Source organism: Myxine glutinosa, chromosome 13 (assembly GCF_964187855.1).
Source record: "Myxine glutinosa chromosome 13, kmMyxGlut1.1, whole genome shotgun sequence".
NCBI classification, from domain to species: domain Eukaryota; kingdom Metazoa; phylum Chordata; class Myxini; order Myxiniformes; family Myxinidae; genus Myxine; species Myxine glutinosa.
Genome location: NC_136273.1, coordinates 18,972,974 through 18,998,189, shown reverse-complemented (window position 1 = coordinate 18,998,189; position 25,216 = coordinate 18,972,974). Strand labels below are relative to the sequence as shown.

At 46.7% G+C, this 25,216-nt stretch overlaps 1 protein-coding gene across 5 annotated transcripts in view; it reads right to left on the bottom strand.

Annotated features, from left to right (window-relative positions):
* The window catches only part of CENATAC (centrosomal AT-AC splicing factor), a 480,847-nt gene that overhangs the window by 25,001 nt on the left and 430,630 nt on the right, over positions 1-25,216 (bottom strand). For 3 of the 5 annotated variants that reach the window (XM_078767150.1, XM_078767149.1, XM_078767148.1), the window contains 4 exons: positions 19,124-19,293; positions 11,804-11,902; positions 11,583-11,649; positions 10,037-10,319 (listed from right to left, as the gene is read on the bottom strand). In XM_078767150.1, coding sequence (XP_078623276.1) covers positions 10,146-10,319; positions 11,583-11,649; positions 11,804-11,902; positions 19,124-19,293 — 510 coding nt within the window. In that variant the 3' untranslated portion in view covers positions 10,037-10,145. Of the gene's footprint in view, positions 1-10,036; positions 10,343-11,582; positions 11,650-11,803; positions 11,903-19,123; positions 19,294-25,216 lie in introns of those variants that run through there. The other 2 variants (XM_078767153.1, XM_068133891.2) reach the window with 2 other exon arrangements.

Here is a 25,216-nt window from a genome sequence, read left to right as displayed (position 1 = left end):
GTTCTCTCGCAGTTGGTTCTCTCTGTTCTCCTGGATCATCTCACGCAGTACCTTGCGCGCGTGCTTTTATAATGCCTCCGGCGATCAAGCCGCCGGCCTTCAGGACACGCCCATCGGTGTGCTCACCTCGGCCCTGGTTGGTCGCGCGACCCTCTGGCTCCGCCCTTGATGACGACGGGCGGGCACGCCTTTCTTCCCCGACCCGAGCACATGTTCAATGGTGGTTTTTGAGGGGATGTAATTTGCAATCGAGGCTTGGCCATGACGAAAGGGGAAATGGAGGTTTTGGAATGGGAATGAAGAATGAAGGGAATCTATCTTATTTCACTTGGTGCAATGGAGTGTCATTTTAATGGAAGACAAAGCCTTAACCTAATACACAGAATAAGGAAATAAACTACTGAACAGGGATATTATAGTGTCCTTCATGTATGCTTTATTGAACTAACTACGGGAACGCCCTTTGACCTTTATACAACACTGGAGGCAGGAGGGTCCAGACTAAAGCAATATTCACAACAATTGGTATACAATACAACACAATAAAAAAAACTCAATCCTCATATCCGCAACACTGCACCCTCCTCCTCTTAGGCACGTCTCGGGCCTATAACTTTACTTTAGTGTGACACGTAGGTGTAATTCCCTCTGCATTTAACCTGACCCTGAGTGCAACAGTTTTAAAACATGAATAAATATGTCCCGCTGCTCCATTGCACCCTACCTAACAGACTCACGCCCACAGCTAACCGAATTGCGGAATGGTCTTCAAACTATTACACTTACGGTGGGGAGCATTATTTACAATGGCTCTGCTTTTATTTACAAAACTAACCCAGGACCTGTGATTGTTCTTTCTGGGGGGGAGACAGTCTGCTCTGCATCGACGCACCACGAAAGCACCCAAAACGCACCAACACACCCTCAAGCACCAATCGGTGCACAGTCATCATTGTTCATCAAAATAAAACCAACAACCCCTAACCCTGCAGGTGGTCTCTTGCTCTTCGGCTCCCTCTGCTGGCTATTATTATTTTCCTGGTGTTGTCATCTTCCTTTGCTGGCGGCCTATTTGCACTATTAAAATGCACCCAACGTGTCCATTTTTATTTATTTTATTTATGGCCCACAGGGCCGACTAGTGTGGTTCACCTGTGGGGCATCGGTGCCCTGTGATCAAGGTCCGCCAGTAAGATTTCGGGCCTTCATGGCCGGTTCCAGCAGAGGGGCCATGCCCCAACCCATGGGGTCCATAAGTGGTGCTCGGCCACAGACATGTGGTCCATAATGTGGTGCATCGATGCAGACAGCTGGTTCTGGGAGTTCCGGGCGCACAATGGCGGACTCAAGCACGCTCCCCTCGGCGCCCAGTGGCGCACAGGTCCTCATGTGGGAGACAAAGGGGGGGAGAGACAGATGAGCGAGGGGTAAGGTCACAAGGGTACATATCAAACAAGGCAATGCAAGGCGAAATGCGTACGGAGAGCGAAGTGAGAAAAGCTCGTCCCTTCCGTACGTCACCCCCCCTGTCACCTACTCTACCCTTGCCCCTACCCCATATTTACAAAAATCTACACATTTACAAATTCGTCACTACTGTCACGTCTTCCCCATATTTCTTCTATTCCAAATTCGTCACCACAATCCCTCTAACCAAAATTTGCCATCACCCAATTCATCATCAATCCTCATAAGGATGAAGAGATGGAACATCAAGCACAATGTCACACCCACGTCATGATGCGTCTCACAATCCAAACATTTGCACAATAAAAATAATAAAACATGGCATGGAGTGGAGTTACGTCACCTCAGGTGAGTGGATGCAGATGGTGCGAGGAGATCTTCATCCTAACTACTTTCGAAATGACTTTAATACACTTTACACTACCCGGGGTCTTTCCCTGCCAATCCATTGGCCATCTTACACTATGGGTTCTAAAAACCAATTCCCATTGACCAAACTGTGGTGCTTCTCAATTTGGGGTCTCACTCCCCCGATTCAACTCCCTGTGCCCTTGCACAATTTCAGGACTGGGGCATGTAGCTCTCCCAGCAGGTCTACCCACCTGCACACCTCCACCACTGTAGTTGCCACCCGAGCTTACCTGCTCCTCACCCTAACCTATCTCACTGGGGAAGGCCCCTCCTGGCTCTGTCACCCCTCGGTGCCCTCTGGCACTGGGCTACCCGGGTCCGTCCTCCGGATCCTCGGGCCCCATCCACAACAACTCTACCGGCTCCCAGAGCCCACCTGCGGCCTCACCTGGCCGACATCCTCACAGTGGTGGAGTGCCCAAACCAACTACACACACTAACAGGCTACACGCCCAGCCATTTCCACAACACTAATGCACCCATCCAAATACCATTCTTTCACCCGCACCACAGATGCCAATATCCAACCACAATTTACCTATACCCTCTACCTAACACTTACACTACCCTCCCCGGGTATTCGTGATGGGGGTCCATCCTTCCCCCATTCACACCTTCGCACCATCCACTCCACTCCATAGTTTCCACCATACTCACTCCACGACCATCCATTCCAATACTCCATATATTCCACACTCCATGCATTCCACACTCCATGCATTCCACACTCCATGCATTCCACACTCCATGCATTCCACACTCCATGCATTCCACACTCCATGCATTCCACACTCCATGCATTCCACACTCCATGCATTCCACACTCCATGCATTCCACACAACCATTCTCCATACACCTGCAGTTGCACACCTGTGCAATCATACCTGGTGCCACCTGCACCCTCCTTCCTTCCTGGACCATTTGGTAAACACAACACACATCACCATCACCATCACTCAAACACTGCTCCATACACCTGTTCAGTTGCACACCTGTGCAATCACACCTGTTCCTTACACACGGCATCATCTAATCTACCTGGTGCCCTGCTAACTTAGTGCTCCCCGTCTTCCCTTTAAACTAAGCACATACCACGTCATTATCATCCACACTAACCTACCTGCGTCCCCACTACAGGTATCATTGTCACTAACTAATCTTAACGTTACCTATTGTCATCTTCTCTAGATCCCTACACATTATATCCTAACCCTCCCGGGCTAGTTTTCACTGCCATAAACCCCATAACTCGTGCTCCCGCTGTGAGGGATGACAGAGTTGCCATCCCACCACATCGGGCATCTCTCACTACCATCCCCCCAGTCCTCTGACGCTACGAGCCCCCGTCGCAAGAGGTGCTGGGTCCTGCCTCGGCACCTAGAGCCGAGGCGATCCATGAGGGCGCCTGCTCGCCGGCATAAGGTCTTATCCGGTCGGCATGGACGATCCAAGGGGGGGGCCCGTGGCCCCATTTTGATCTTAATGACCACGTCACAGATTTGCGACAGGACGACTCCCGGGCCTTGCCAGGGGGAGGTGAGTTTTGGGCACCTGCCCTTCCGCCTCCGGGGATTAAAGAACCAAATCTTCATCCCCGGAGCGTATTGACTCCCCTGGCTTCGGTCGTCGTACCTGCGCTTCATCTTGGCCCCCGCCAGATGGAGCTGGCGGCGGGCGAAGGCATGGACCCGCTCCATGCCTTCCTCCAAGTGACATGTGTAACCCTCCCTCAGCGGTGTATCCGTGGTGTCTGGCACGGGACCGCATAGCAAGTCGGCGGGAGCCCGTAACTCCCGCCCATACATAAGCAACGCTGGACTGCATGCGGTGGCCCTGTGCTGGCTAGTTCGGTAGGCCATCAACAAGTACGGGAGATGTTCGTCCCAGTCATCCTGACGGGTGGTGGTGAACAATGCCAGTTGTTGGATCAATGTTCGATTGAACCTTTCCGCCATCCCGTCAGATTGTGGCCGCAAGGGCGTGGTCCTGGTTTTCCGAATTGACAGGAGTCTGCACACATCTTTTAGCAATTGACTTTCAAAATTTCGACCCTGATCGGTGTGCAGCTCCTGTGGAATCCCGTGCCGACATACAAATCCTTCTACGAAGGCCTGCGCCACAACCCCGGCTTCTTAGTTGGGGAGGGCGTAGGCCTCCGGCCACTTGGTGAAATAGTCCATTACAACGAGGATATACTTATTACCTTGGCGGGTGCGGGGCAGCGGTCCTAGAATATCCATAGCCACCCGCTCAAGGGGGGCCCCCACCTGGTGTAATTGAAGGGGGGCCCTCATCCTCCGTGCTGGTCCCTTTTTGGCAGAACAGGCGTCGCATCTCCGACACCAGTCCTGTATGTCGCGCCCCATATTCACCCAATAGAACCTCCGGCGGACCCGAGATATTGTCTTTGTCCTGCCCAAATGGCCGCCGGAGCGGGTACCATGCACCTGTTGTAAGATGACGTTCTTGAATTTGTCAGGGACTATTACCAGCCAGGAAGTTCTATCAGAGGGAACCTCCACCCACTTGCGATACAAGATGTTGCCTTTCAACTCCAGGGTCTGCCACTGAGCCCAATACGCCTTTGTTTGTGCCCCGAGGGTGATGACTTCTTCCCCCTTTGGTCTTTGCCCCAATCTGACCCATTTGAACACCGGCCCCAGAACGGGATCCTCCTGCTAGGCCGTGCTCCATGCCAAAGTTCCAAATTCTTCATCTGAGGTTAGTGGCAAAATTGGCCCTCTCACCCGGGTTGCCCGGGGCAGAATCGCCCAATTGCTCCCTCTCCTCGTGTCTCGCACAAAATTTGCAGTTTTCCCCCAGACAAGGACACCGAGAGAGTGCGTCCGCATTACCATGGGCCTTCCCGGCCCTATGGGTCACATTGAAATCGTACTGCTGCAACTTTTCCAACCACCTTGCAATTTGGCCCTCAGGTTCCTTGAACCGAAGGAGCCATTGCAAGGAGGAATGGTCAGTTGTACGGGTGGAAATGGTTCATGGCAGCCAGCATAGCCAATAACTCTTTGCGAGTGACACAATAATTTCACTCGGGCCTACTTAAGGCCCGACTATAGTAACCAATCACTCTCTCCACGCTCTCCTGTGTCTGAGACAAAACTGCGCCCAATCCTTCCTGGCTCGCATCCGTGTCCAGGGTAAATGTCCCGTTACTAGTGGGGTAAGCTAGAAGGGGTGCGGATGTTAAACACCCCTTCAATTTTAGGAAGGCCTCGTGGCACTCCCTTGTCCAATTAAATCGCATCCCCTTCTCCGTAAGCCGGTGGAGGGGACGGGCCAACTCCGCATATTTCGCCACAAAGCGCCGGTAGTTGGAGCAGAGTCCCAAAAATGCCCGCACCTCCTTGATGGTACGTGGTGCGGGCCACTCCTCTACCGCTCTAATTTTGTCTGGGTCCGTTTTTACCCCCTTGCAGCCGATCACGTGACCTAGATAGGCCACCTCTCTTGCAAACAAAGTGCACTTACTCGGGTTCAGCTTTAACCCTGCCTGTCTGAGGCACCCGAACACCTGGTCCAAATTAGCTAACACCTGGGGGAAGGTCTTGGCATGTACTAGGACGTCATCCAGGTATACCAGGCATGATTGCCATGGCATGCCGCCTAGTACATGTTCCATTAATCGCTCAAAGGTGGCGGGGGCGTTACACAAACCAAACGGCATCACAGTGAACTGATACAGCCCCTTACCTGTGGAAAATGCCGTTTTCTCCTTCCCTGTCCGATCCATCTCCACCTGCCAATACCCACTCTTGAGGTCCAAAGTTGTGAACCAATTTGAGCCCGCAACGGCATCGAGGGTGTCATCAATCCTTGGCAGGGGATATGAGTCCTTGAGTGTCACGTTGTTTAGCTGGCGATAGTCCACGCAGAACCGCGTGGTCCCATCTTTCTTTTTGACCAGCACAACAGGTGACATCCAAGGACTTCCCGAGGGCTCGATCACGCCTGCGTCGAGCATCTTTTCAACCTGCTCATCAGCTTCCGCCCTCTTGCTCCAAGGGAGCCGTCGGGCGGCCTGACGAATAGGCCGGGCCTCATCGGTGTGGATCTGATGTTTCACCAGGCCCGTACGTCCAATATCCTCGGTGGACAAGGAGAAGAGGTCCAAATGGGACCCAACCAGTTTGTGTAAGGCCTCCCTCTGGGTACCTCCCAACTCTACGCTACTACGATTTACCATCTCGCAAATGGGATCGGGCCAATTCCTAGTATTTATTGAAGGCTCCCCCTGGGGCCGGCTCGGCTGGACGTTCTCGCCCCTCACTGACGCGACTTCTCTAACTGGGGTGCAGCCAGCTACCTTCGTGCCCCTCACTATAGTGCGTGGTTCTGCGCTAATATTAATTACTCGGACGGCCACCACCGGCCCGTCTGTTTTTACAAGGGTGCGGCCCACGATTAAACCAGGTATGGATCGCACTGCCACCGGTTCGACCAGGCTGCAGGACTCCTGCCATGTCGGGCGAGCTGACCATCGGGCCGGCACTACGGCCTCGGCCCCCGGAGGGATGGTCACGGCCTCAGGAGCCTCCAGCTCCACCCTCTCGGCCGTACTCACCCCCTCCAATGGTAGCTCTTCCACTCCCCATCGCAGGATCCCACGGCTCAAGTCGATTTTACAACCGCTGACAGTCAACAAATCCAACCCTATTAAGCACGGGTCGCACACCTCCGCCACCCAAACCTCTATCTCTTGCTTTACCGATCCCAACTTGAGGGTCACAAAACCACGCCCTATGATCGGAGCCGTTGCCCCGGTAGCCAACTGCAAACTATGATTTTCCAGACGCTGGATTTTACCCCAGCCGTCTGCACTCGAATTAAGGATCACGGGGCTGATGATCGTGGCGCTGGCTCCCGTGTCCACAACGGCGTCTACCCCCACGCCGGCAATTTTGCACCGAATTGTTAAGCTACCTGTTCCAATTTGGCCACAATGAATGACCTGTCGCGTCAACGAGGGCTTCTCTCCATCCCCTACTGCCGAACACTGCCCTGCATGCCCGGCACGTTCTAGTTTCCCGGGCCCTGGCGAGGGGGTGTCTGTGGTCGGCTCGGCCGATCGATACGGGGCGGAGTTGAGGGCATCGTCTGACGGGGAACGTCCCGGCGCGGAGCTCGACACTCCCACGCACGGTGACCCATCCGAGCACAATTATAGCACCTCACCTGGTAAGGTGCTTGAATCCGGTATTCCAAATATCCCCCCCTGTATGTCCGAATTGGAGTACTCTGTCGGGGACTACCGGGTGCCACCACTGGAGCCGCCTGCCATGGTCCAGGTCCCGCTAGACGCCGATCCACCAGCCTCCGAACCATGCTCTCCAGGTCAGGCCCCCCGTCGGGGGCGACCCCCATCACGGGCCCTACCTGACGCACCGCCACTGCGTGGCGCTCGCCTCCCCGGGCCAGGGGCCTCGCTGCTTCCCAACGGGCTGCAGCGTCGGCCGCCTGACTCATGGTCTGCGGGCGCCACATGGCGAGCTGTTGTCGGAGCTCCAGATCCGGGAGGGCCTGGATAAAGTGATCCAGCGCCAGGCTTTCCTGGGAACTCGCCGCCATGTCCGCGTGTGCAATCCCTACCGCGCGGCGAATATCGTGAGCAAGTTCCCCGATGGTCTCCTGGGGCTTGCGTTTACGCTGCGCAAGTTGAGCTTTAACAAGCTCGCTTTGCTGCTCGATACCAAAACGATTAATTAAAGCTGCACGGAGAGCTGACAAGGTGAGAGCACCCGGTGGTAAAGCTGTCAGCACCTCCAGCGCCGCACCGCGCAGCGCCCCTACCAGGTGTACTCCACCTTCGTCCGGATTCCAACCGTTGCCTTTACACACGTACTCAAACTGCGCCAGGTACGCCCTCAAATCACTCTTGCCGTCATACGGCGCGAGTGGGACCTTGTGGGCGCCCGAAGGTCGGACCCCGCGCGTCACTCCTTGCGGAATCAACGCGGGACCAAACCGTTCGGGCTTCCACAGTACGCTATTCCCAGGGGACTCCCGCGCATCCCCCGTCCCTCCAAACACTACCCCTCCTGGTGTCGATGCCTGGGCCGCCCTTCCGCAACCCGCTACCCACTCCATACCCGCACACCCTTGCTCACCAGCACCCCCCTCACTCCCCATAGCCAGACCTCCTTGCACACCTCCTCTGTCTATACACTCCGTACCAGTCATACATCTCACCATTGGTCCCTCACGAACACCCGGATCCAAATCAACCCCCAAGCCGACTGAAGCTCCCCTCACATCATATGCATTTCCGAATATATTGCCACTCACCTTGGCACCTCGTCTCCGCACCTCCTCTGCCACCTGCAAACTCTTTATTTGGTTAGTGAGAACATCATCACGATTCGAGCACAGACCTTGTACCAATTCCATTACCTCCTCCTTTATCTCCTTTTTAGTTTCCCTTCGTCTCTTCTTAATTTCACTCACCCCTTCTTCCACCTCCTCTAATTTTTCCTTTACCTCCTTCATCTCCCGGTGCGCCCCCTCTATCTCTTCCTCTTACGCCACTTTAACCGTTTCTATGTGCGTCCTTACCTCTCGGTCCTTCGTCTCCATTACTTCTGTCACCTCTTCCAACTTCTTCGTCAACCCCTCATGTACCATCTGACATTCCTTCTGTGTCGCTATTAATTCATTTTTTATGTCTTGTTGTGTCGCTTTTAACCCCCCGATTATTGCAGTGTTCTTTTCCACTTGGTCTACGAGTTCCTTTTGTCCCACTGTCAGCTGTTCTACTCCCCTCGTCAGACCCTCTATTCCCCCTTGTAACCTCGCCGTATTATTCCTCACCTCTTTCTCCATATGCTTTTCACCTCGCTTTACCTCCTCGCGTACCCCCGAGACCTCCTCACTTACACCTCGTCGTATCTCCTCCTTCATCTCCTCCCTCTCTTTTGTAGATGCCACCCTCATCTGTCCTAATTCATCCCTCTGAGCATCCAATTTGGTTTCTACCCCGATTTTCACCTCCTCCATCTGCTCTCCCATTTGTTTAATTTCTCGGGCGGATTGCTCCCCTATTTCCCGCAATTTGCCTTCCATTCTATCTTCTAGCCACCTTAACCCATTTTTCACCCCTTCTATCTGATTCTCCTGGGCAGCCATTCTATTTTCCACCTCCGTTAACCCATGTTTCACCCCTTCTATCCCATTGTCTAACCTCTCAAATTTCTTGTCTAACCCCTCAAATTTCTTGTCTAACCTCCCTATTTGGGCACTGGTACGCCTTACTTCGTCCCCCATTACCCCCATTTGGCCCTCCAATCACTCACTATCAGCCCCCGCTTCGTCCCTCATTGCCCCCATTTGGCCCCCCATTTCTCCCATTTTGGCTTCTAGCCTCTCCCCCATTCTGTTTTCCAATCCTCCGATTTGGTTTCCCAATTGCTCACTATTCTTGTCCATAAGGGCCTTCATTTGCATCATAAAAAGGTTCAAATCCACCGGTGGCGCTGCTATGGTCGCGGGCACGGTCGCCGTAGCCATGTGCGAGGCGCCATTTTGCGCGCCCGTAACCTCGTGCGCGAGAGCGCCATTTTGCGCGCCTGAAACCTCCTCAACCACATTGCCAATGTTCTCCTCCTCTCTTTCCTCCACATACATTTCCCCGAGGTCCTGGGTCGATTCTACCCCGTCTATCTCTCCCACCGACATCCCGTCGCCTTGACCAGCCATGGCGCGATTTCAAAATTCGGGTTTTGTCTTTAAAACAATTTCAGCAGCTTGTAATTTTGAGCGCGTTAAGCGCGCTTCAGGTCCGATCCCACTCCTGACACCAATTGTTACGGCCCGAGGATAAGGATGTTGGTTTGCCGAGCGGATGGCACCGCGGCCTAACAGTTACCCCGATTAACCCGATCCCCGAACGTTGGCCGGATCGCGCCACAGCTATTCAATAGGGAAAAGACAAAAGCGACACGGATGTGAAGAAGAAGAAGAAGATGAAAAAAAAGGTTGAAAATACTACTAAATTTATTCCTACTATTTACAGGCTCAAAATAACCAAGGAGAAGGAAAGATAAGAAAATAATTTACAGAAGATTTTAGACACAGTGCAACCTAGCTTATACAAACTTAATTAAATACCCAGGACAGAAAAAACAAAGACAGACTCACGCGGGGAATGATGATAGGACTGGCGGGAGGTGGATGGCTGGAGGGAGAGGAAAGTCCAAGGGGTCCTGCAGCACGATCGGCGCGTTTAGCAGCCGCCGTTCCTTCGCGGCCCTGCTCAAAACCGCCGCCCAGGCCCCAAGCGGCTGTTGAGTGTTGTTGCTGCTGTGGCCGCCGCTGCTGCTGCTGCTGCTGTGGACGTCACGTGCTTTGCCAGGACTACAACAGGCTTTGTGCTTCCCTGGATGATGATCTCCTTAATGTTCTCTCGCAGTTGGTTCTCTCTGTTCTCCTGGATCATCTCACGCAGATCACCTGGATCATCGGGCGGGTACTCTGCTATAGCATTAATAAGCATAAAGATAATAGCACGACCCCCTCAAACTCAGGACCCTAAGAACTTAAGCCAGCCACCTCAACCGTTAAGCCAACATGTTTCGGCAGGGAAGAAACATGTAACAATTGTAATAATTTATTTCCACAACCTGAAGAATTGTAGAGCCAATTATAGGATGTAGTGGGAAAAGAAGGGGTGGGGGTGTTAAAGTCCTCAGGGAAGATGAGCAGATGGTCGAGAAATCGGTTCCAGGAAGTATCAGCATCTGCAAACGTTGGTATTCTAAACTTGTTGATTACTGTCACAGGTGCAAAAGCAAAGCAGGATAACGACAAAGACAAAAAGATGAGGATCTGTTTACGTGCCAGCCACCTCAAGGCAGCAAAATACGTTTCGAGCCCTTTGAAGCGTCCAAGTCTTTCAAAACCATGTGCTTATACTTGATGTGCAGAGGAAGGTTAAACACACATCACATTTGAGAAAGGTGGCTCTTCAGTTCATTTCTCTTTACCTCCCAACATCCCGCTCATTGTCACATCTGCGTCTGCGGCAGATTCAACATTTGTATCCTTGCATATCTGTCAAATACCGCTGTACAGCTGCAGAGAACTCGGTAAAGGCAGAATAACTCCAAGGAGACTCCTCTGAGATGCCAGGATCATTGCTAATCAGTGTGATGACCAAGAAACTCATGAACCATCAAACCACGATTCCGAAATTAGTCCGTGGATGTTAAAAACCCCACGGTGTCCTTCTCAAAGAGTAGGCAAGTTATTGCAGGCTCCCTGACAAAATTCCAAAGTTTTCAAACCCAGGCTAGACAGCCAAGAGGCAAATATGCATACCTCAAGGCCATCCTGCCAGCCCCAGAACCAGCCACCTGTGTGTCACATCCTGAGAATGCTTGGTAAATGAGGATGATAAATCATTTATAAGAACCAAGCAACCCCTCTCACGCAACCTTCAACAAAACGAAAGAGCCGTAGAAGGCAATTTGGTGCATATGAGAACCAAAGTAAACAGGATGCGAGGTGTCATGGTATTAGTATGCAAGTGTGTCTTAAATATGTCAGTGGGGATTCAGAAAAAAAAAGAAAAATATTCAGTGTAATACACAGATAATTGGTCATAAAAAAAGATCATTCAAATTAAATGGTCGCCATTCAGCCGCAGCTGCTTATTGGCACGAGTTTCAGAGACGACTTGGATCAGACTTACCTGCATAATCTCATCTTTGCATTTTCTTTCAAATTCAGATAAAGCCAGAACAGCAGCTTCCAAATATCTTGAAAAAGATGTTCAATCAAGTTAGAAGCACAAAGATAACAATCAGTAGTACGCAATGTGCAGCGCAACATAACGTGCCATATGCATTCATTATGTGCAGTTGGCGAGGCAACCAAGCACTACGTATTAGAAAGGCCAAAATGTTAACTTACTTGTGGTAGTCGCTCTCATCCACCACAAAATTGTCCTTCAGTTCTTTGGCCACTCGATGCTCGTGACAAAAGCGAGGCAAACTTCTTCGGTGCTTCGCCCTATTACAAACACAATGTGTGGTTACCTGTACAATCATTGAGTCGCCGTAATGTTTTCCGATACAGGTGATGAGACTTATGGAAAAGCTCAGCGACAGAGGAGTGACAGGTTGGCAAATCAACATTGAGAGAAAAGGGAAACTCAGATGAGGAAGATGCACACAAATACCATTGATGAGTGTGGAAGAGCTCCAAGTCATTTAAGTGACCGGTGTTAACAGAGGGAGAAGAGTTCAAGATGAGAGTTAGGCATAGCAAAAACGAACAAAATTAAACGTAGCCTTGAAAGCGTGGAGGGAAAAGCCCGAGATAAAAAAAACTCGAAAATATAATTTGATGCGAATGGGTCGATGATTCACCCCTCGCCCACGTTAGATCACAGACCACTCTTACATTTAAAGGTCACATTAAAAGCTAGAATGGCACTCGGTAGGGCACCAGGGTAAAAAGTTTATGTTTTGTATCTCCTGAACCAAAATCGAATTGGCTTGTTTTTGTTGCCGAAACAACTCATCCACTTTGTTTTATCATAATCCGTCCACAACGTTTTGAAATATCATGCAATATATTGTTTTTGGCCCTATCACTCAATATTGTGAAGAATCACTTAAAATAAAAAATAATAAAAAATCTCGTATACGGATTGGGATCTTCACCAAAATACTGTATAACCTATTTATCATTGTCACACACCCAAGCTTTCCACCAAATTTCGTCCAAATCCATCCATAACTTTTTTGAGATATCGTGTATATATATATATATATATATATATATATATATATATATATATATATATATATATATATATATATATATATATATATATATGTGTGTATATATGTGTTTTGGCCGTAGTCTCTCAATTGTGAAAAATCACTTAAAAATTCGCGGATCCGCATCTGGAACCGGATCTTCACCAAAATGTAATTATTTCGGCCTTGTAATGTACCCAACCTTGCCACCAAATTTCGTCCAAATCCGTCCACAACTTTTGAGATAACCTGTTCACAGACGATCAGACAAACAATCAAGAAAGACATCGTGCAGAGCATGATACTTGTAAAGTCCCCCACCACTTCAAAAAAGTTGCCATGGATATGTCAAATTGTCCATTTCATTAAGATTAAAATTGACGCTCTCAATCAAGCTAAGATCAATCGGATGAAAAGTGATTATTTTTCAGATGAAAATTGATTTTAGAAAGTGGAGGTCGAGTTGATATTTGACCTTCTAACCTCAAAAATAATCGAATAACCATTTAAATGATGCAATGTGCAATTATCATCATGCTAAAATATACAATTTGGTATCTGCCTGTCTGTCTCATGATTTTTGACCGTGGTACATTCAGTCGTTACTTATCCAATCTCAACCAAACTTGACAGGACGACTAAGGGTTAAACAATGAAGGTTGTAGCGCATTAATTTGCCCTCCTCCCCAAGGGGGTTTTCTCCCCCGAGTGGGTTTCCCCTGCCATTGCCGCCAATAGGGATGCGTGTTGAGGTGTATATCGATGTTAAGTTAGCTTTATCGTGTGGTTTTTCCAAGGCCGCTTCCAATAACAAAACGAATGATAATCGCACAATATCAATGTTGTTGCAAAACAATGTCAATACTAATAATATAACACCTCCCCAAGGGGTTTTTCTGCTGTGTTAACGTGTATAAATAGTTCATCGTGCCGTTTTCGTTGTAGCAACAGCCTCAACAGGAAGTAAAAATATTATAAACCACAAACACGTTTGATTACCATTTTAGATCGTCAATAATGCTGTTTAACAAAGAACTGAAATAAATTTGGAGAAATCCAGACATTAGTCCATGCTTATCATGTCGACGATCACTCCTGATCGGAGATCGATTGTAGTCTATATACCACCCAAGGGTTAATAATACGACCCTGCCTGCCGCTTCCATGGAGTTCTTCCAAGGCGTTTTCATGGTGTTTTACCAAAGCAGCTTCTCATTACAAAAGTAATAACAACACATGATGATAGAATAATATCAATGATATTATGAAACAACATCCCCACTCCCCAAGGGCTTTTGTGGATTGCGATATTGCCCCGCCCCCACCCCGACATCTTTACTGAAGTAAATTTTACAATTGGGAATTTAGAATAGCGAGGCACGGACTGATCTTTTCAATGACCTGATCTGACATGTCATAATATGCACGGTCTGATCCTTTCAATGACCTGATCTAACATGTTATAATGTCATGCATATTCTGATCTTTTCAATGACCTGATCTAACATGTTATAATATGCACGGTCTGATCCTTTCAATGACCTGATCTAACATGTTATAATGGCATGCATATTCTGATCTTTTCAATGACCTGATCTAACATGTTCTAATATAATGCACGGACGGTCTGATCCTTTCAATGACCTGATCTAACATGTTATAATGTCATGCATATTCTGATCCTTTCAATGACCTGATCTAACACGTTATAACATGCCTTTCTGATCCTTTCAATAAACTGATCTAACATGTTATAATGTCATGTACGGTCTGATCCTTTCAATGACCTGATCTAACATGTTATGTCATTCATGTTCTGATCCTTTCAATAACCTGATCTAACATGTTATGTTTGTTATGTTAGATCAAGATCATACCATGCATGTTCTGATCCTTTCAATGAACTTATCTAGCAAAAGTAATAGTCGTAATAATTGGCAATAATAATAAGGATAATAACATGATCCTGCCTGCACCCTGCCGCTCCCATAGTGAGTGGGCGTACTTGTAATTCAAATTTGAAGTCGGATGGAAAATGATTTTTCAGATGAAAATGGATAATTTTAGAAGTTTGACCTCGAGTTTACCTATGACATTTTGACCTCAAAACTAGTTGGTTTCTCAATTCAGTGACCCAATATTCAAATTCTGATCAACTTTCAAGTCAATCAGATGAAAAATGACGATTTTAGAAATATGACCTCAAGATGACCGTTGACCTCAAAATCAATAGGTTTATCAGTTGTAACTACCTCTACAACTTAGTAAAGCTTCATGACGATTGGTTTAGAATTGTGACCTGTAGGCCATTGGCAGACACACAGACAAACAAAGTCGACCGACCAATATACTTTTTAAATGTTCGATTTTGCAGGTAACAAACAGACGGGTGAAAACATAACCTCTGTCTACCTTCGGTGGTGGAGGTAATTAAAGGTCACGTGAAAGATTGTGACAGAAAAAAAAAAGAAGAGATAAGTAGAGGAGCGAAAGCATCAGATTTTTACGGCGTAGCCCATAGGGCAAAGAAGTCTACAACAGTGTTTGTCCGTCCGTATGTATGCATGCATGCATGTATGTCCCCCTCAAACGTATACCAATCAGAGCTGAGGTATGATCACATGACAGGGTGATGTGATTACATCTGATGTCATTACGGTGTACAACGGCTGACTCCACACTCCGGCATTTTGATTACAATGTCGTTCAGGCCGAACATATCATTGAACCTGTCATATATCACAATTGCCATGCTCTCTCTACCTTTACGTTTTTCATTCAGCGTGAAACACAAACAAACCGATTGTTAAAATGATCATCAAATATCGAAAGCATAGACGTTACAGCTCTTCCAACGACAGTACGTATAGGCCTTGGGCTTCATGCCTCACCTTCAGGCCGTTTCGGACAAATTAGCCCAGGTTTCCTAATACAGCAGTACTGTATTCGTAACAATAATAATAGCGTTAATACCAATAATTAGTAAATATAATCGTTACACTGCAATCCCTTTGTCGTTATTGCAAAGTTTCTAGATTGAAGCGGTGTATGGCTCATGAATCAATGATAAGCGGTGTACGGTACAAATAACGCGGCAGTAAGGAATTAGCCTCGGTTTTTAATGGTAATATCATTTTTGTAATAATGATAATGTAACGTTAATATGATGGTAAATCTAATCGTAACACGAATCCCTTCGTAGTTACTGCAAACGTATTGGAGGTTAAAATATATCATCTTCTATATATTAAAGTAGCGGCAGTTTTGTGTCCGGCCGTCACGCTACGTCATTACGTCTATGATGTAATTACGACGGCTGATACCACCCACTGACATTTTAATTTACTCGTTCACCCGCTCACTACGGGAGCGGCAGGAAGGGTCATTCCTCTTTGGAGTATATAGATTACAGTCGGTCTATTGTCGGGTCTCAAGAACATAGGGTGTGTGTTCATTTACCAAGTTTCTTGTGCAGAGATCACCAAGTGGTTTCATCATTCAAGCAAGCACTCCATTCAAAACCCTTAAGGAACCCTTCAGCTCGGCGAGCGCTAGCTAGCTGCTTGGTAAATGAGCACACCCCTGTCTTCCTCAATTTCAGTTTTGTGTTAAACAGCAAGAAAAGTGGATTTCATTGGTGGTTTTCAAAACAAAACCTTAATTGGTGGGTTTCAAAAGGCTGCTATGAAAAATCATACTTTAGCTGCAGGAAGGGTCATGTTCTTTACCCAACCCTTGAGCGGTATATAACTTGGATTACAGTAGATCTTCGCTCAGTTCTGTGAGTAAAACGTACCTCACGGATGTCGGGATTCCTCAAAATGTATTTGTTTAATGTTATAAACAGCATTACTAGTCTAGTAGGAAGACTAGGTCCCCCTGCACCCCCCGGAGATATACTTCTAATCAGTGTTTCTAGATTGGAAAAAATGTGTAGAAAATGACTAGCTATGGCCCCAAGCTGAAATAATGTCCCACATACCATTTTTATGCAAATTACTGCTGCCATTATCAAAAAAAGACTAGGTCCCCCTGCACCCCCCGGAGATATACTTCTAATCAGTGTTTCTAGATTGGAAACAATGTGTAGAAAATGACTAGCTATGGCCCCAAGCTGACAAAATGTCCCACATACCATTTGTATGCAAATTACTGCTGCCATTATCAAAAAAAGACTAGGTCCCCCTGCACCCCCCGGAGATATACTTCTAATCAGTGTTTCTAGATTGGAAAAAATGTGTAGAAAATGACTAGCTATGGCCCCAAGCTGAAAAAATGTCCCACATACCATTTTTATGCAAATTACTGCTGCCATTATCAAAAAAAGACTAGGTCCCCCTGCACCCCCCGGAGATATACTGAAACTGGCAGTGACTGGTGATTGAAATGCGGTGCCTTTTTGTGTTTCAGGTCGAGGTACGTGAACTCCCCACGATCTACAGCAACCAGGAAGAGACTGATACCAGGGTGGTTCTGTACCTCCATCATGCTGCTACCATCGGATACAAGAACGCTGTAGTCAGAACACCGGACACAGACATCCTCCTGATCCTGCTCCACCATGCCCACAACATCAAGCTGACGGTGTACCTGGATACAGGGTCAGGGAAGCATCGCCAACTTGTCAACGTCTCTGAGCTGGCAGAATCCCTGGGAGAGGACTACTGTGCCACTCTCCTGGGGTACTATGTGTTCAGCGGAGAAGACTGCACCAGTGCCTTCAAAGGGAAGGGAAAAGTCGGGCCCTTGAAAAAGCTGGAGAAGAATCCCAGGTTTCACAGGGCATTCGGTGAATTTCACAGGGTATTTAGAAAAATAAAACTTTGTGTTAACGTCTGTGTAGACGGACCTTAATATGAGTCTATTATTTCGTAAAACTGTGATTATTTTGTAAATAAAGCACTAATTAGCATACTAGTATACCATAGACACATGTAATCATGTTATGAATAGTTCTATCATGATCTATGCCCTTCAAAACATGGGTCTAGACACCTTCATTTTTCAATTATCTGCAATATTGGCTGAGATATGTCAAAAATCGTTTTTTTGATAATGGCAGCAGTAATTTGCATAAAAATGGTATGTGGGACATTGTTTCAGCTTGGGGCCATAGCTAGTCATTTTCTACACATTGTTTCCAATCTAGAAACACTGATTAGAAGTATATCTCCGGGGGGGTGCAGGGGGACCTAGTCTTTTTTTGATAATGGCAGCAGTAATTTGCATAAAAATGGTATGTGGGACATTTTATCAGCTTGGGGCCATAGCTAGTCATTTTCTACACATTGTTTCCAATCTAGAAACACTGATTAGAAGTATATCTCCGGGGGGTGCAGGGGGACCTAGTCTTCCTACTAGACTATACTGACTGTTTAAAAAGCTAATCATAAGTGTTTGTGGTTTATAATATTTTACAAGCCCAGCTACTGCTTCTGCTACCCAGCTACTGCAAGCCCAAGTTAGACTTCCGGTCTTGTTTTTTCTAATTTGCCCTAATCAAGCCTGAGCCACTAAATGTAAAGGGCTACAAGGAAAAATAAGAAGAAGAACTGGCAAAACCTTCACCTAATCATGAAACAAGGAAACCTCTTCACAGGACCACTGCACAGGAAGGGGCTAACTAGGCCAGGTAGTAAAATAAAATTTCCGACCCCCACTGGGTGTTTTTTTAAGAGACACCATCTCCTTACTGGGTGGCCGTTGGCTTCCGAATGGAGCTCATACACCCTTTGTCAGGTATAAGCCAGTGAGGGGTGTCGCTTTAGTCGCTGACAACCCGACCATGCGGCAGGTAGCACTGCGTTACATGTTACCAGTGGCAGTGACAAAAGACTGACCTGACAAATGAATTAGACCTAACACAGATGATTCTAACTCCAGCTCTGTTCTGCAAAATCATTTTCAAAGAGCACATCACCTTTCGATTCAAGAAGAGCATATTTTACTTGTTGAATCTACAATCGAGTCAGTTCATCTTTGCATCGCAGCCCATACTTGTACCAAGTTTGGTTGAACTCCCTTATTTGGCTCACAAGTTATTGTGGTAACAAAGATTTTCAATTAAAGGCCACATGACCTTTGACACCAAAATCTAATAAATTCCTCAATGCATCATAGTACATACTTGGACAAAGTTTGGTCAAAATCCATTCAGCGATTCACAGGTTAAACCGGTAACGAAAATCTGCTATGCACGGATTGCACGCATGCGCGGAAGAATGGACGGACGGATGGCCAGTTGGACAACCGGAAAACATATTGCCTCCGGAACTTTTGGCTGTGTATGTATAAATAAATTGGATATGAGCTGGAGGATAGGGAGACAAACAAGTGATTGGTTACTGGACATACACTACACACATAACTGACAAGGCTCAGACAAAACGATGAGTCATGAAAGGAGGAAAATAAGAACAGAAGAAAGGCCACAGAAGCTTATCGTATCCCTTGTTGGATGACTTACCCAGCACAATGCTCCAAGATCCCAGCTGCCAGGAGTACAGCCCTATTAGCAGCAGTGCTGTGTCGCGGAGCCTCGCATGAGCAAACTGGGCACCAGAACATTGCGTATGCTGTCACGTCCTCTAGCCGAGCAACACGGGGAGAGGAAATACACTGTCGAGCTTCAGTCACCTGCCAGGTCCGCAAAAAAAAGCATTGTGAAGCTTCAAAAAGGAATATTGAAATATATGTATGTGTATATGTGTATGTGTGTATATATATATATATATATATATATATATATATATATATATATATATATATATATATATATATATATATATCATTCAACAAAACAAAAGAACGAATAAGAATAACAAGATCAGTCAAGGCTCAAGGAAGGGCTATATGATAGACAAGAGGAATGATCGATCCCCTCCTATCCAGCCACATATAGCTTCTGCAATAGCATCTTCTTTGAATCTTATCTTGTGAAAGACAGCTTTAGATATGACACAGCAAAAAAAAAAAAAAAAAAAATCCTTCATGTCTGAATTCAAACAACGATTCGTTCTTTTGTTCTTATGCAGCACAAGGCTGCGAGGTATAGTGCAGGCCCATATGTCATAACAATATTGTTTGTGTTTTTTGTTTGTTAAAATTGATTTAGCAATGGATTCTGCTTCAGAATATTATAGAGATGTAAAAAAAAATAGGGTTCCATTTTTTCTTTTACGTCTAATAGGTAGTAATTCGAAGAAATCCAAGATGGCCGCCATAAAATTTGGAAAATACACTTTTGTGCATATCTTTGTATCTAGATATCATATAAACATGAATAATATGTCCTTTTATATGTTTTCAGACCCAAGGAAGCCATTTCTGCCATTGTTTTTACAGAAAAATGCAAGGAAAATAAAATAGTGGACATATACCAGCCAAAGTGGGGTCGGCCGGCATGAAATCGGTTAATTAAGTTTCCACCATCTAGTTAAGGTCTGGTTTTGACTGTGTTGACGAAATGTGAATCTGAATAGTAGTATCTATCTTTGCAGGACCGACGACAGTTCAAGAGTGTCTAGAAAATTACACCTACCTTCAAGATGAGTGACTCACCACCCAGGAAGATTGAGAAGTCAGTAGATTTCGGACTTTGTTTTGTATGCCAAATGGCCATAGGGCAAACAGACTATACAACCTTTGTAACGAAACCAAAACTCTCCTCTGTCGAGAAACTGATGGCAGGTGCTGAGGAACAGTACACGTATGGTGAAACAAAGTTTGCATCATTGAATAGACGTTTGCAATATTCCTCTGCTGAAGAATTGCTCGCAAAAGGTCTCCGCTACCATAAAGCTTGTTACAAAGATGTTACCAATAAGATGCACATTGATCGAGCAAAGGCTAGGTTTGAGAAAGGAACAACATCAGGCAGTGCCGCAGAAATCCGACTGAAAAAGAGAGGACGACCAAGTTCTAGTGATCTAGGGGAAAGCACGTCAACATCCAGAAGGTGTTCCCGAGAACAGACATTTGACGCGCTCAGATGTGTCATATGCCAGGAAGACAGAGGAAGTGAACTACACAATGTGTCAACAAAGAACATGGGACTCCAGATCAGAAACATTGGCCAAGAAACAAGTAATGACAATCTGAAAGTGAGACTGAACAGTGTCATAAGTTCGCCTGACCCATTGCAAGCAATGGCTGAGGACATGAAATATCATTTACCATGTGTAGTTAAGGCCAAACGTGCTATAGTTAAGACGGAAAAACAAACAGAAACAACCAATGTTAACTTTGGTCAGGTGTTATCAGACCTTGAACTCATTGAAATTGTTGAAACTGCGTTGAATGATACTACTGAAAATGCTGTGCTGAATATGAATGAAATTCATGTAACCTATGTCAATTTACTTAAGGAGCACGACTTTCCGGTCTCAGACAACCATAGTTATAAGCCATACCTGAAACAATTGATCCTAGACAACATTGCCGATGTTCATTTCAGCCGGCCCTCAAACAAAACAAAGCCAGAGCAGATTCTTTCCACAAAGCTCAAAGACCACATGATATCAAGCACAATTACAGCAGACAGCATCAAAGACGATTTTAAAGTACTTTTGCGAGCTGCGAAAATATTGAGGAAAGACATCGCATCTTCCCCAGCATGGAAATTTAATGGAACCTTTGCTGATTACAAGCCACCCCCGATGCTCAACATCTTCTGCAAGCATGCAGTCATGGGAACAAGGAAAGTAGGAAATAGCAACAGGGAGGACTCCATTGGTGTGAGTGCATCATTGTTGGCGCAGCACTTTGTCGGTGCTTATAAATCTGACCGACAGGTATCGTACGAACCAAGAAGCGAGGATGGATCATTCAAACAACGATTTGAAACTCCATTGAGTGTGGGCTTAGCTCTCGACATACACAAAAACACACGATCCAAGGCGCTTGTAGAGAAACTTGCACATCTGGACCTCGCCATCTCCTACAAAAAGGTCATGGAGATTGAGACCAGCATTGCCAACTCCGTACTGAAGCAAATGGAGTCCACCGGAGGCATCTGTCTACCACCATGGTTGGTTCAGGACACGTTCGTCTGGTTTGCCATGGACAACATCGATTTTCTAGAGTCAACTCCTTGCGGGATGAATACCCTTCATGGTACAGCAATTGCGATCTACCAGCCTGTATCACCGGAGAAATCACCCATGATACCACCAATTGAACTTGACCGGTCATCAAAAGCTCAAACGATACATGATGCAGTTGGCTGTAAAACGTTGACCTGCAAGAAGCCAGCACCCGAGAAGAGAAAGAGCGACTGCAAGCTGCTCACATCAAAACCCGAGACAGACAAGAACAAGAAAACCGATATGACCTGGATGATTGGATGCCTGAACTTCGAGGAAGAAGGAGAAGTTGACGTCAAACTCACAGCTCCGGGGACGTGGGGAGCCTTCAATTCCTTGCTATCTTCGTCCAGTGAGAAGACCAATGTTGCTCTCGTTCCTCCGTTGATAAGGTCGCCTCCTACAGACTATGATACACTGTACACGGGTCTGATGAGAGCTCACAACATCACAACTCGTGTTATGGGGAGTGAGGCAATCACAGTCATGACTCTCGATTTGCAGCTATACGACCTGGCAATGAAGCTGTGGGTGGAACGCGAGGACATCAGGAAGCAATTCCTCTTGCGACCTGGTGAGCTACATGTTGTGTTTTGGGCCTTAGCTGCATTAGGAAAATACGTGGAAGGGAGTGGAATTGATCAGGCATGGGTCGAGGCTGGACTTTTCTCGCCAACCACAGTGAGCCAAATACTAAATGGGAGGCACTTGTATCGAGCTCTGGAGGCACACATGGTAACACTGATCGCTTTGTACAACCTGTACTTCCAGAGATTCCTGGCAATGGAACCTGAAGAAAGGGCCTATCTGAACGAGTCATCTGTTCGTCTGGGAGAGGCATATCAGAGAGACATCAGCGGGAGCATGGAGCCAGAGAAGAATCTATGCGACATTCTCAAAAAAACATTGGCCATGATGGAGTCCAGAGATATGACCAAAAAACTGGAACAATTTGAGGTCAGCACAAACAAGATACAGCGCTTCATCCTGAACTACATGAAACAGTTTGAGACTATCCTTCTGTTCATTAGAAGTACAAGACAACGTGATCTGCTGCTGCATATGGAGAGCATCGAGTCTCTCACGAAGTACTTCTTCGCTCACGATCATCTAAACTATGCTCGGTTGCTCCCTCTCTACATTTCAACAATGCAGGAGACTGAAAAGCAGCACCCAGAACTGTGGAGGGAATTCATGAAAGGGAACTTCTGTGTGACAAAAGGATTGGCAGGCTTCACATCAATAGCCCCAGACCATGGCATTGAGCAAGAAAACCGTACACTGAAGGTGATTGGAGGAATCGTAGGGATAACTCAAAATGAGAAGGCGCTTGACAAGTTCTTCCTCATTGCACCTGAGCTGTCAAAGTCACTGCACGAGTTTGCGGAGGGATATGGTCTTGGTGAAAACCAGAGCAGAAAACAACACCACGAAATCACGGGGGGAAAGCTTTCCCGGGTGATGAGCCATGCCTCCAAGCTTTCTAGGGTGTTCTGTGAACATGGCGATCCATTTATGGAAGAGGAAGTAGACGAGGTCTACAACCTGCTCACCAAAGAAGTCATGAATGAAAAAGTGTCCAGCGACATCTTAGAGCGCGACGAGATCGGACAACAGATGTTCCAGCAATTTGCCACAGATCGTTTAGCTGAGGGAAAACTTTCTGTGTGGGACAAAATGACGAAAAGAAAACTTCGAACATTCAAGAGTTCGAATGCCACAACAGAAGTGAGATCGGGCGACAAGCTGATCAAAGTCAAAGAAGAGCGAGGATTGTTGCAGAGGTTCATCGTTATCTCACGGAGCCGACCAGAGCTCGACCTGAAAGAATGTATTGGCACCTATGAATTTGGCATCGTTCCACGTTCTTTATTTGCATCTGATGGATCCCTCTTGTTGGCATACGACAAGGCAAAAATCCTTCGTCAACTTGAGCATCTGGCTGAGCCTGAAGAGCAGGATGTACATGATCCACCAGGAGAACCTATTTCGACAGAAATCAATGAGCATCAAGACGCGGGAATTGCCGCTTTGAATGATGCAGCAGCACACGCTGGGGAAGAAACTAATGACCCATCAACTGACTATGAAATCTCAAGCCAAAATTTGCAGGAACCCTCTCAGATCAGCCAAAACCCAGACACAACCACAAGATCAGGAGTGATCAATGAAAACGAGACTACTTCTCGCCATAGAGTGATAATCATTGATGGCATGGCTCTTGTTAACGGGATCTCCAAAACAGAACAAATGATTACATGCAGTGACTTTGCTCAATCGTTCATTGAACGCCTCGAAAATATTGCCGTGCATTATGATGACGTGAGGTTGGTATTCGACCGATACATCGATAACTCACTGAAAGACAAAATGCGCCTAAAGAGGACAAAGGGGAAATCAACATACTATCACGTCAGGGATAGTACATTGATCCAGAAGATTTCACTCAAAGATTTCCTTTCCAATGTGAAGACCAAGGCAGAGCTTACAGAGTACTTGGCTGTGAAGTGTCTATCTTACAGCAAGGCTCATCCAAACAAGTTGAAGAAGTTCATGGTGACATCAGGAACTAAGACCACGGGCAACACTGAAGTTCCAGACAGTCTACTCACGCACAGCCAAGAAGAGGCCGATACACTCTTAATTCTGCATGCTCTCACAGTCGACAAAGATGCAGAAGTTATCATTGATTCGCCAGATACCGATATCTTCCTCCTACTGATTCAGAGATTTCACGATCTACCACCTGCTACGAGGTTTCTCACTGGGAAGGGAAAGTTGAGGAGGAGCATTGCAGTCCAACCTATTCATGGCATGCTAGGAGAGAAACGTGCGTCTGCAATACTTGGATTCCACGCATTCATGGGAAGTGACATGTCTGGAAGGTTCGCTGGCAGGAGCAAGGACTGGTGCTTTAAGGTCTTCATGACATGTGACAACAAGATATGGGAGGCTCTGGAGTCTTTGGGACAAACTGATCCGTCACCAGAAGTGTGTTCCCAGCTGGAACGCTTCGTCTGTCTGCTGTACAAGTCTAAAGTTCACACGAAAGTAAACGAGCTTCGCTGGTTCTTATTCTCCAACCGTGCTGCTGAGGGAGAGAGTCTTCCACCTACCACTGGTTCGCTAAAGTTACACGTTCAGCGAGCACATTATATCGCAATGATATGGAGAAAGGCAGCAGAAAGCCATCCGTCCCTTCCATCACCTGTCGAGTATGGTTGGCAGTTACTTTCGGATGATGGGGTTTATGCCCCAAGTCGATGCCTGAATCCTCCAGCCCCAGAAGCAATAATGAATCTCGTGAACTGTGGGTGCAAGAAAGGGTGTATGGGAAGATGTAGCTGTCGCAATAACAATATTCCTTGTACTGAAGTTTGTGGGTGTGTGGGTTACAGTTGTAACAACAAAGCAAACATCAATGAACCGCGTGTGATAGATATGGATGAGGATGAATGAGGCATTCGTTTATGTGA